The sequence below is a fragment of the Macrotis lagotis genome, chromosome 6 (assembly GCF_037893015.1).
Source record: "Macrotis lagotis isolate mMagLag1 chromosome 6, bilby.v1.9.chrom.fasta, whole genome shotgun sequence".
Lineage (NCBI taxonomy): Eukaryota > Metazoa > Chordata > Mammalia > Peramelemorphia > Peramelidae > Macrotis > Macrotis lagotis.
In genome coordinates, this window is record NC_133663.1 from 198,994,473 (window position 1) to 199,007,681 (window position 13,209).

At 34.2% G+C, this 13,209-nt stretch overlaps 1 protein-coding gene across 1 annotated transcript in view; it reads left to right on the plus strand.

The window, feature by feature from the left end:
- The first annotated feature begins 1,604 nt into the window (after positions 1-1,604).
- Positions 1,605-13,209, plus strand: part of ROBO2 (roundabout guidance receptor 2) — a 795,143-nt gene continuing 783,538 nt past the window's right edge. The window contains 1 exon segment of the mRNA XM_074192780.1: positions 1,605-3,114. Within this exon segment, the coding sequence (XP_074048881.1) occupies positions 3,054-3,114 (61 nt within the window). The 5' untranslated portion in view covers positions 1,605-3,053.

Sequence of the window (13,209 nt, forward strand, 5' to 3'; positions counted from 1 at the left end):
TGTTAAGTTGTAGTTTGTAGATTTTTCTACTCTACTAAGACATTTATTTTTTATTACTTCCTTAATAGTGACCACAAAGATGGCAACAAGTTTAGCTAAAATGAAGTTGATGATGGTAAATGAGTGAGGAAATATTTATAACTTTCCTGGTTTTAGGGGTTTTCCTTAATCTTCAATAGCAGTTTGAGGTCAGAAATAGATGGTTTTTTTTGTGTGTGTGGTTGAAGTTATTATGTCCATTATTCTCTGATATACATCTTAATACAACAATTGTCTTTTAACTTGATCTTGTAACACATTACATTCTTCTGTATCCCAAAACTTACCCCAAATACCCAGAAAATACAGCTCACACTCAGTGAGTACTCAATGTCTACCAAGACTACCATCCCCTATCACCAGTGACAAGAATTATTAAGACGATTTCAGTCTTCCTTACCTTCACATTATATAAAACATAAATGAAGCATTCCTATTCCAAAATCATTGCATATGAATTGCCTAAGAAGCTAGTATTTCTTTTTTATAGAACTGTGTTACAGAATTCATCGTTTGATTAATATTTTATGACAAAGATTTTGTCAGTCTTAAATTGGCTAGTTGTCCTTACTGCGAAGAAATGCTGATGGATTATGTAAAGAAAGTAATGCTGAATTTAAACATTAAGTTGACGGAAATACAGAAATAGGAGATTATTGCTCCCGTATAAAATATTTTTCCTACTGTGTTCCAGTAGGGGGAAGTAAAGATTCACTGTCTAGTATTGTTCTTGGCTCTGGACCTGTGTGTGTTCTTGTAACCTACTGTCTAATCCTTAGCACAAGCATCAAACAGCTACCAGCTAGCCTGTGATCACACGTGTTCTCATCCACGCTATTTACACTAAAGACCCTGGGTATGCTCGGATCTCTTTGATCTAAATCTGCCCTTCCTTGATCTTTCAGTACATTCACTTGTGGTTGTTGGTTTTTTTTAAACTTTATTTTAATTGCAGCTTCTCCACTCCCCCACTCCTTCCATTTCTGGTATTAATTGTGGCCGTAACTGACTCAACTTCCGTAGGTTTTAGACCTTTTACAAATTTAATGTTGAGGTTTCTATCTCAAGATGGGGCAATATTCCAACTTCTGCCTTTCCTTTTTCGTGAGATTTTTAAATTTTCTTAAAATACCATTGGATCCTAGAGGAGATCTCACTTTAAATTCACTTTTCAAGTCATAAGACTAATGCGGAGCGCTGGAGCCCTTTCATTTTTCGCCTAAAAGTGTGTGGGCAAGGTTACCTGAAACCCAAGCTTGTATGTTTACAGATTTGGTCTTTTTTTTTTTAATGGGGGAAGGGAAAGACTAAAGAATGTGACTTCCCTTTGAAGGCTTTTTGCATTTTCCTTTCTTATCTTCCTTGCATTTAAAGATGAAGGTCGTGTGCAGGTATAGAGGGGATGAATAATTAGGAAGTGCTTCTATGAAACCACTCACCAGGAAAATTACCTGCTCATTAAACGGGAAGCAGAGAGGAGCAGGCACGTAAATTCTACCTTTCTCCTACAGAGAGGGGCGAGGTTTGGGGAAGGGAGGAGACTCAGGGGGAGGGAAGGAATCTAGTGTCTGCGCAGCCAGTTTTCACCCTAGCCTAGCTGCCTAATAGTTTTTTTTCCCCCTTTTCCTTTATCCACTCACATCCCTTCTCTTCCCTCCCCCTTCCTAGCCAAGATCCCAGGGAATGGGCATGTGGTGGAGTCTGGAAGTGGAAGGAGCTTAGTCCACGCCCTCATATTCTCTTTCCCCTGGCCCAGGGACCGACTCCGGGCTGCCTTTCCCTCCTCTGGTCCATCTAGCAGCAGCAGCAGCAGCAGCAGCGGCAGCAGCAGGAGGAGGAGGAGGAGGAGGAGGAGGAGGAGAAGGAGCAGCAGCAGGAGCAGGAGCAGGAGCAGCAGCATCTGCGAAGGGAGAAGGACGCCTACTTCGGAGGCCTCGGGTTGGATCTGCAGCAGAGGCGGCGGCGGCGGCGGCGGCGGGAGCAGCCCGGAGTGGACGGTGCCTCCCTGGACTCTCTCCATCTCTATCGAGGGGCGCGCGCGCGCACACACACACACACACACACACACACACACACACACACACACAAACACACACAAACACACAAACATCATCCAGTTTAGCTCCTTCCCGCGAGCCCTTCCCATTCACAATTGCATAACAGCAGGAGCAGCAGCAGCGGAGGTGGCGGGGCAGAGCCAGCAGCAGCAGCAGCAGCAGCACAGCAGCAGCAACCCCTAGCCTCGCCACTCACTTTTTTCCCTCCCTCCCTCAAGCAACGCCGAATTGAGAGTTTCAGACCTCAATTTCTTTTTTTTTTTAATTTTAATTCTGAATCTTGTTCACTTTCTTTTGGAAAAGGGGGAAAACAGTGGAGAAAGGTTGCACAGGAAAAAAGCAAAAACCCCCAAACCCTAAGTCAAGACTGCCTGCAAAAATGTTGTATTGTCACATTCTTTTTATGGAAGTTAAGTAAAAATAAATAAAATAAATTAAATGAATTAAAAAAACAAACAAACGATAACAGCCAAAACTGGACGGAATTAAGGCGGATGAGAAAGAAAGAGGGTGGGAAGAAAAGCAGTCCAGCCTATGGTTTTTTCGGCAATGTAATGGGACGTTTTTGGAATGAGGTCCTTTTCTTCCATTTTTCTTCTTGACTTCTGAAGAAAGAACTTGGCTTTGGAGTGAATGTCTAAGAACCGCATTTAGGACACACTTGGATAAATCCTTTACCTGATGTGGATGGGTGCAAATTTAGGAAGCAGAGTGTGGAAATCTAGCAGCCTTTGGAACTCCCTCTGTTAATCTGGATGCAACTAAATGTACTCTCTTCAAGACCTTTCCAACATCTTTTGATCTTGAGATTTGCCCTTTACTTTAATTAGCTTCTAGGGAAGTCTAAATTTAAGACCTGCCTCTTTTGTTTTTTAAAAAAGGACCCTCTTTTTTTCTCCTTTTGCTTTCTGGAACTGATATTTTATGCAATCTGGATCATTTTTTTAATATGTCAGAATGTGTCTGCTAATGTTTACACATCTCCTCCTCTGTGGATTTGTATATTTTCAGGTTTATGGTAAGTTTAAAACCCTCAAGAAAAATTTATTCTTTTTTTGTTAGAGTAGTTTTCTTGAGCCTAATAGAAGACATATGTAAAATAACATAAGAGCATCTTAAATAGGTTTATTTCAATTAAAGCATGTAATATGGTACAAGAGCTTTTGGGGGGGTAATTGGGGGAGAAGCTTCTTTTTTTCTTTTGTTTCTGGAACTGTTGAAAGTATGTTTATAAGATTTTCCCCCTATTGACAAAGAATGGATAAAGTGACTAGAAATAGCAATTTATCAGTGTGGTTAGAAAAAAGAAATGTCAGTAAATACTTCAAATATGGCTAGATGTCATTTTCTTTAACATTATTTTCTGTGATGTAGTGGCTAAACTTTTGTTTAGAGAATCAGCTTATCAAATATGGTAATTGCTCATTTTGGAAGATGGTAAAAATAAGTTAGGAATTTGAAAACAGACATCTAGATTAATGACACCTGTGTTTTGGAATATTCATTTATATTATGAAATTAGTATGAAGAATTTTGAGCTTTATGGAGAAAACTGTCAAAAGAAGGGTGGGGGAGTCTTCTGAGTCTTTGAAACAGGAAAGCAATGAGCTTTCAGAAAAATAGGCTAGCTAATAGGGAAAGCTTAGCTGAGAGTGTTCAGAGACAATGGGATTTTGAACAGGTGCTGTAGGTGTCTCTCTTTAGATTCAGTCAATCTGTCAAGGAACTAATATTGGTGCTGAGATTTTTATGTCTTTTGTTGTTAAAATTTGATTTTCTGAGCAGTTTTCAAATGATAGGAGCTTCTTGTGGGGGGGGAAGGCATTTCAAAATCTTTTATATGAAAGGACTTTATATGAAAGGATTTTATGTTGACATAGTAGAACCAGTAGGCTTTACTTTTATTAGTAGTAAAAAAAAAATGAAGAAAAGGAAGGATTAGGGCATGCTGTGTTAAAAACTTAAATTCAAAATACTATGGTGACCAATATTGTATAATGTGAATTGTAATGTTGTATATCATCTTTTAACATTCATGAAGAATAGCTGTCTCTGGGGCCCATATTAGTTCTACCTCCTGATATCCATTCTCCTTTAAGTTTCCATGTTAACTTTGTACTAGCTTTTGTATTCTGACTTAAGTCACTATCCCAGACACTGGTCATTTTTGCATTTCTGTGGGAACAAGCTTTGCTACTTGAGGAATTCTAGGAATCAGAATCAAAATGAGGTCTCCATATGAACATGAAATGATACAGATTAGTTTACTTATTGTATAATATATGTTTGCAGTCATGGGCAACTTATCTTTTGCTCCAATGATAGGAGGTAATAATGCATGTTATCTTTTGTTGCTTCTGTTTTTTTTCTTTTAAGTAGAAATGTTTTGAAACTAATCATTTCAAGTTACTGTATGGTAACTGTACTCCATTCCATACAGGTTATGCTTTATAAGTTTGGCTTGTTTAAAATAAAGAAATGTAGAGGTTTCATCCTATTTTTTTTAATTGTTATGCTTAAAAGCATTTAATATAGCCTTTAAAAATTGGTTTTAATCTCCATATGAGGTTATGGTTAGAATATCAGAAATGTACATGTAAAAATTGCACAGACTACACAATTATCAGCATGTTGAAACAAACAAACAAAAAAAGGTGTGTAACTAGAAGGAATACAATTAAAGTGTTCAGTGGAAGTGACAGAGTGAATCAGAAGAGCTTGGTGTTACAGAATATAATTAATGTACCAAGCTGTTTGACGGTATATGAAACAAATGCAATTAACTAGCTTGCAAGAACAGCAATAGAAAGATATAATTTATTCTTTTTTTTCCTCTATGAGAAGCAAAACTAGAACCTTTGTTCTGATTTAGTATTTATTAGAAAAGAGAGGATGTCATATGAATCAGATATCTAATACCTTGCCTACCTATTACTGTCTAGCAGATTCAAAATGAAATAGTGAAAAATTGGTGGGATTTGTGGAACAGAAATTGAAAGGTTTTAAAATACTTTGTCAAAGTCCCTTTCAAAATCTTAGTATTCATATGTGTAGAAAGCAAAGAAGTGTATTTTAAAGTTTCTATGGTCATGTTATGCAAATAATAAGTTTGATGCTGACTCTTGGCATACACTGATGTTATGGGGTAATATGATGCTATTGTTGAATTATGAAGATGAAGTTATAATGAAAAATCCAGAGAGGAAAATAGAAAAAAAAACTAAGGGTAAGTGAAAGGAAATCCATGATTTTGGTGAAATGAACAGTTTGTATGTTGCTCAGCAAAGAATTATAAAATTGAGTTGGCACTGAAGGGGATTTGACTGGGGAAATTGGTGCTTAGGTTTTTCATTTCCTTTGGCCTCAGTTTCCTCTTCAGATCTATCTAATTTCCTTTCTAGCCCAAAGATTCTATGGTTCCTACTCCTTCATCAGTTTTCTGTGAAGAATAATCTTTTATACACTTTCTCTATGAATTTTAAATTTAGAGAAGTGTCCACAATTCTGAAAGATATATTGACCATGTTGCTATGTACTAAGGTTAATCTTATTTAGTGACAATTTATTTACAACGATTTATATGGCAATTGTATAGCAGTAGCAATTAATCATATGCACATTTTTATCTTATGATGATGGTAGAACTTCACCAAACTATAAAAAATAAGTGCTTTTTAAAAGAATGATTTTTCAGAATTCCTTTTGTTATCTATTGAGAATAAATAAACAAACATAGTGTTCCCTTGAAAAACTGAAGTACACAAATAAACTTTGCCTTCAACTTTTGGTGCTAATCTGGTGGTAAATAGAAAATGAGCCTTTCACAAAATAAGACCTGAGGATTTGCACTACCATTTTATAAGGATATTTTTAAAGTTTATCCATTTTACATTTTTTATTTTTTAATTCAGCTATAGAACACTAGTCTTTTATTTAAAACCAGGAAATGATATAAATCACCACAATTTATTATTTTCATTAAATTTTGGTGTTCTATATCTGTACCTTTGTACATCTGTAACATGCAAATATTGTAATTATAAAAGATCTTTATTAAATGAGGCTATATTTTCTTATATTTTACAATGCATTCAATAATGAGAACAAAAGCACTTTCCACTGACATACTTAGTTATCCTTTGACTGTTGTCAAAAGGTATCATGCATATCACTCCCATCAACCTCTTTTCACATCTCCCACACTCCCACACCCCTCCTGACTTTTTTTTGCTATTGTTAGCTCCACTCTTGGGATTTCATTGGTGAAGGGAAGTACTGGTTGAGAAATCTCCCTCTACCAGTGAAGATCAGCTACTGGAAAGTTTTTCAGTTTATAATGTTGCTTGGGCCATTGAAAGATTAAGTAGTTTACCTGGGGTCATATAGCCAGTATTTGTCAGAGGTGAACTTGAATTCTTGACTTCTGGATCATCATGCAAATTCTCTATCTTGCCCTGCTGACCTGCCTACTAGAGATCTACTCTAAGACACATATTAACTATTATAAAACCCATTTTGCATGCAGATAAAATTGAAATTTATTATTAGAGATATTTACATATTCTATATTTGATTTCTGTGTTATATTTCATTTGGAGATACTGTATTTGATTAAGCTTTAATTTACATGGAATATGCAAAATTTGGCCAAATTTGTAATATAAATATTTCATGATTTAGAAGAATTTCCTAGGAACTGGATACATTTTTTAATCAAAAAATGAGCTTATAATTGAGGGAACTCTGCTCATGATAATCCTGAGACAATTTATTATATAATACCTTAAAAATCTCAGCTATGTATGCCCATAGCAAACTAGATAATATTTATAGATCTTGCCTAAAATATCTTCTCATTTAAACGGGACAGTATATAAACATATACTTAGGTATATATTAGTTAATTTGTCAGTCTTCAAGGTAGAATACATATATATGTATATAAAATTACATTTTTCAGTTTCCTCTACCACACCCTTGTTGTTTTATCCTTAGACACATGAGTTAACACTTGAAAATGGGAAGAAATAACTGGAAATGTTAAATCTAGTGCATTCTTGATTTTTTTTAAAAGACACTCATTCTTTAGGAATGTATTCTTTAGCTTTGGTAAAATCCAAATTAGACTTTGCCACTGTTCTCTATCAACAACATTACATCTCCCTAGAAGCCCTTTGTTACCTTTTACTGTACTTGCCAATATGGGCACAGGGATAAATCGTGTGCTTGTGAAAATTAAGGGAATTTAGGGAATAATAATTTGGACAACTTAAATACTGGAATTTACATGTTTGTATAATAAAGAAGTACATTTACATTAACCCTGAGAGAAACAGAGAGTGAGAGAGAAGGTTTTTGAGAGAGAGAGAGAGAGAGGGAGAGAGACAGAGACAGAGAGACAGACAGAGAAAGAAAGACAAAGAGATAGGAGAGAGACAGAGACAGAGACATTAGGTGAGGGAAGAGATGAAAAAAGTATATAAATATATATGTATATGACATATACATATATATGGTCAATAATAGGCTTGTTCAACAAAATTGATAAATTAATTAAACAGTGAGCTATTATTTTAAAATGAATTGAATTTATTCCTGTCTGGAGACATTCAGATGAACTAGTCTAATGGTTGTTAATTATTTTCAATCTTTGGCCCTTTTAATGATCCAAAAGTCTCAGAAACTTCTTAACATTACTTGTCCCCCTTAGTTGATGTGTTCACTATAAATAAAATCATACTAAAAAAGCATACTTTTTATATATAAATATAAATAAATGAATCTGTAATAGAATTCAAAAGATAAGTATTTTCATATTGCAAACATGAATATTGTTAAAGTTCAGCCCACAGACCACATGGCAAATATTGCAACCACTCATTAACAGCAGGCCACTCTTTATGAACTGTGAGTTACTGGGTTCCTTCACAGATTGAACGGTCATAGATACTCCTGTTCCCATTTTTGGATAAAGGGATTCAAGATTCTAGTATAGAATGTTAATATTTGTAAAAGTTAGCTTTTGAGTTGTTAACTTATAATAAAAACTGTATTCTTTATTTTGGAGGGGGACAAGGCAATGGGGTTAAATAACTTGCCTAAGGTCACACAGCTAAGCTTTAAGTATATGAGGTTGAAATTTGAACTCAGGTTCTCTTGACTCCAGAATTGGTACTGTATTCACTGCCACACTTAGCTGCCCCGAAACAATTATTGTCTTCTAATAAAACTTGACATACTCTTCTATGGGTTTTCTGATTATTCTATAATGATTTATTACATTTCTTAGTAAATATACATTTTCCTAACTTTAAAAGTCATAAACTATTTTTTCTTATTCTTCCCTATTCCAGAATTCCCATTCTAGGACAAATGCTCTCATCATCAAAGTCAGGAATCTTTCAAGACCCCTTCCTCTCTCCTCATAGAGATGACAAAAAAGTCCCTGTTTGGAGATTCTTTGTTCTGGTTGAGGAAGTCACTGAGTACTGTTTGCTTTTCCACATGTTTCTTGGAGGTCTTGGACACTATGTTATTTAAAACTCAAATCTGATCTTTCCTATTCCATTAGAATGTGAACTCCTTGGGTGCAGAGATATTGAATTTGTCTTTCTTTCAATCCCCAGCACTTAACACAGTGCCTTATACCTAGTGAACTCTTACATGCTTTTTGGTTGACTGACATTTTCTCTTCATACAGAGATTTAAAGCTATTTTCAAGAGATTCAATAAATTACTTTAATAGTTTAGTTTCAAAGCCAAAAGACTTTTGGGATAATGAATTGGTAGAGTACTATCTAGTGTAGTTATAACTTGGAGAGGCCTCCTTACCCTTCCCTAATCTAATCCTTGTTTAAACATTCTTAATTTTACCATTGGTTAAAGTAGAGTCAGGAGCAAATTATAATTCCAGTTGGTGCTGGTGAGAGCTATATGTCGTGATTATAAACTTTAAAAATTAAATTGAAGGGAGTCTTTTTTTATGTACTTCCATGTCTTCAAAAGCCTTAGCATTATTCACATGTCAGGAAGACTATAAAATGGGCTACTTGAATGGTAGTCTGATAGTAATACAAGGACTAGTACCATGAAGTACCACAGTCAGTGGACTGTGATCTATGTCACTGAAAGAAGTATTCTCCTTTATGAATTCATAAATATATCAAAGTGCCTAAGCAAATGGAACAAAAGAAACAAGTCTTCAAATTGTACTATCAGTAGGAAGATGATTTTTTATACTTCCTTCATTTCCTCACTATGATCAAAGGAAAAGACCCTTTGTACCTTTTTTGGTTCATAGCTACAATTCTTGTTCCCTTCTTCCATGTCCCTAAAACATCTACTTCTTGGTACAAGTAGCCAAGTAGGGAGTTTTCAAATATGAATCCTTTGAAGTAAGGGACTTTCCTAAAGCTTTCAAGATTCATATTTCCACCTGTCAGTGTGTACCATATTAACTTTGAAATGCCTCTTTTCTATTTGCTAACATAACATGGAATGTTGCTAGAAAAGAGAAAAATAATTCTATTTTTCAAACGGGAAAAATAAAGTTTGCAAATAATAGGTCAATGAGCTTAGCTTATGATTCCTTGGGAAATTCTAGAACAAATTAGTACAGAGATGGAGAATAAAAACACATGGCAAAAAGAAGCAATGATTAGAAAGCCAGAATTGCTTCATTAAGAACAGGTCTCATGAGGTTAACCTTATTTCTTTTATGATAATATTACTACACTAGAGCATCAAGGGAATATTGTAATTGTAGTTTACTTAGATATTAGTGAAATATTTGATAAAATATCTCTTATTCTTGGTGGAAAATATGGAAATATATGATTAGCCAATAATAAAATTTCATGAATTTGAGACTGATTGAAATACTTAAAGAGTAGTCATTAATGGTTTAATCTCAGCTTGGCAGGAGGTCTCAAGTGGAATGCCTAAGGATCTGTTTCTGGCTATGTATTGCTTAACATTTTTATCAGTAATTGGGATAAAGAAATAAGAAGCATAATCATTAGCTTCACGTCACATAAAGCTGGGAAGGATGACTTAACACAATGAATAAACAGTCAGGTTAAAATGATCTCAACAAACTAGAATATGGGTTGAATTAATAAGATGAAATCTAATAAAAATAAATGTAAATCATTATTCAAAAAATAGTGTTGTCCAAGATGGAGAGTAGATATTTTTTCCCCTGAAAACTTGGTATGTAGTGGGGAAGGTATGGTTAGATAGTCATTTACCTGAAAGCAGCTAACTTTCTTAGTGCTTCTTTAGTTAAATAAAATGTGTCAGCCCCTCAAAAAGCTAAGGTGTCTTCAGACTGGTTTGAGCAAGAATAAAGAAGTAGCAAAAATACAACTCTATTCTTTTTCAGTCAGACCATATCTAGAGTTTTGTGGTCCAGTTTTGGAGTCAGTTTAGGAAAGAGACTGATAAACTAAAGACTGGTTGAACAAAGGCCTTGGTTAGTATCAAAGAAGTCAACTGAAGGAACTGTGGTTATTTAATCTGTACAGGAATGTGATACCTCGGTTTGAGTGTTTGAAGGGGTTGTCATCTGGAAAAGGAATTAGACTTGTTCTGTTTGACCTCAAAGGACAGAACCAGGCACACTGTGTAGAGGTGGCAAAGAGGAAAATTTTAGGCTTCATATTAGGAAAAATTTCCTAAATATAAGGTTGTTCTAAAAGTGAAGTGAGCTGTTTCAGGAGGTGGCAGGTTGCCTCTCATTTCAGGTTTTCAGTCAGAAAGATTAACAATTAGTTGGCCAAGAGAAACTCTGAAATTCCTTCTATCTCTAAGAGATGATGTGATTCTATATAACTGCATTCTTGAAGATGTTGAAAAAAAAAGCAACAAATAGCTTGGTGCCATGAAAGAACATTGTAATGGGAAAAAAGTAAACCTGATTTTAGCACTGTCTTTCCTATTATTTAGAATGTCATGGGAATAATTTGGAGAAATAGGGAGGAAGTAGCTGTGAGAATGAGGAAAATCTTACAGTTGTGCTTGAGCAATTTTGAAAGAAACAAGGGATTCTGAGACGTTGAGAAGTGAGCAAGCAGGGTTTTCGAAGCAATGGGGAAGCATAGAGAAGATAAGACTGATTAATAAGTTGAAGTATTGAATGCCAGATGAGGGACCTTGAACTTTCTTCCATGATGGTCTTCTTTCTATGAAGAACAGTTTGCCTTTTGGTTTATTAAGCATATTGGATTCTTAATGTTACTGATTCAGAAGTTCTGTTGATTCTTGAAGAGATACTTCTTTGCACCTTTGATAGTAATGTAATCATATGTGTGTATGTGGATTTATATTTCTCCATATGTATATACACATTATATACATACATACATATATTTGTGATCCATAAATCAGGCAAAGATTATAGGAGAAATATGATTCCCAAATTAGTATTACCATGGGAGAAAGGACTGAATTTTAGATAAATTACAAATGATATGTTGCATTAGTTATTGAAGCATACTCACAAAACTTGATTTTTGTGTCAATTTTACATTTAAAAATAGTCCTTAAGTGCATAAGTATATAATGTGTTATAGTATTATATGAAAATACTTTCTCTTTTAGAACTTAAAGTCTACTATAGAACTATATAAAATTATATATATAATATAGTACTATATTGAAAATAGCAATATGTACCATAGTACTATATACTATACTACATTACCATAGTAGATTTCATATTTAATAAAGGTAAAAGTATTTTCATTAACTTTTAGCCATAATTGATATAATAAATATTTCTTTACTTTGGTACAACCTATTTCTCTATTACGTATTTGAGTCATTTATATTTTCAGAGTCTTGTCTAATTTGTTATTTATTTGTGATAGATTTTTAAGAAAGGGAACACATAAGCTTTGATTTGTTTGATTTTACTAGAATATAAAAGATCTTAAGTCAGTGTGATATTTTGAGATGTGAGAATTGCAAGAGGAAAGTTTCATAAAATAATTAGGTCATTTAAAATTTCTCATTTTGCCGTATCTTTTTGCAAAATACAGGGGAGAAAAATATTGTTATTTGAGAACATACTTAAAATTATAAACAACAGTCTTTTGGGAATCTACAGATACCGAACTTATGAAGTGAGCTGCATGATTTTAAGATGTGAACTGAGTCCATTAATCAATACTCAAATGTGCTTTTATTGATAAATGAAGCATTTTAAAATTTAATGTGAAAAAACAAGATCGGTAGAACTGCTTAGCAGGGTTACAGTCTGAAGGGATTATTTTATTGGTATAACTAGTACCTTGTGTAACACAAAATTTTGATTCATGAAATTTAGAGAACAATTTTTCTTCTTCTTCTCCTTCTTTCTTATTCTTTGTCTTCTTTCTTCTTCACCTTCTTTCTTCTTCTTTGTCTTCTTTCTTCTTCTTCTTCTTTTTCTTCTTCTTCTTCTTCTTCTTCTTTCTTCTTCTTCTTTTTTCTCTTCTCATTGATTCTGGTTCTTGTGGGATCTCATTACTTGGCTTGTACTCCCAGGATTTTTTTTGGAAGTAAGCTTGAGAATTCAACTTGAGAGAAATTCAAGTTGTTTACCCCATTTTCAAATTGCAATAAGAACATCCACTTAAAACCACATACATTTTTTAGTGATTTGTCTAAAGCCTTTACCTTGTTGTAATAGTTTAAAAATATATAAAAGTTATGAAAATAGAAAGGATTTTTGCATATTTTAGAAAAAAAAGTTTTGCCAAGATTTCTTAATATCAGGTTTTTACAGCTATAATTCTAAATGTTTATTACTGAATGGTAACCAGTCCCCAAAATAAAATTAAGTAATTTTCCAAGATAAATAATATCCACCCTTTCCCCCTGCCCCTTCTACTTTTTAATTCAATCTGTGATTGAATCATTATAGGGAATTCTCTTAAGAGGAATTTTGTGAATCAGTGTCTGAATCAGTAACATTAAGAATCCAATATGCTTAATAAAACCAAAAGGCAAGACATTCAGTGTCTTACCCAGGATCACATAACCAATATTTGTCAGAGGTGGGACCTGAATCCAAATCTTCTTGACCCAGAGGCCTGCTCTCAATTTCTTATCCTCAGTTATATTAGTTGCA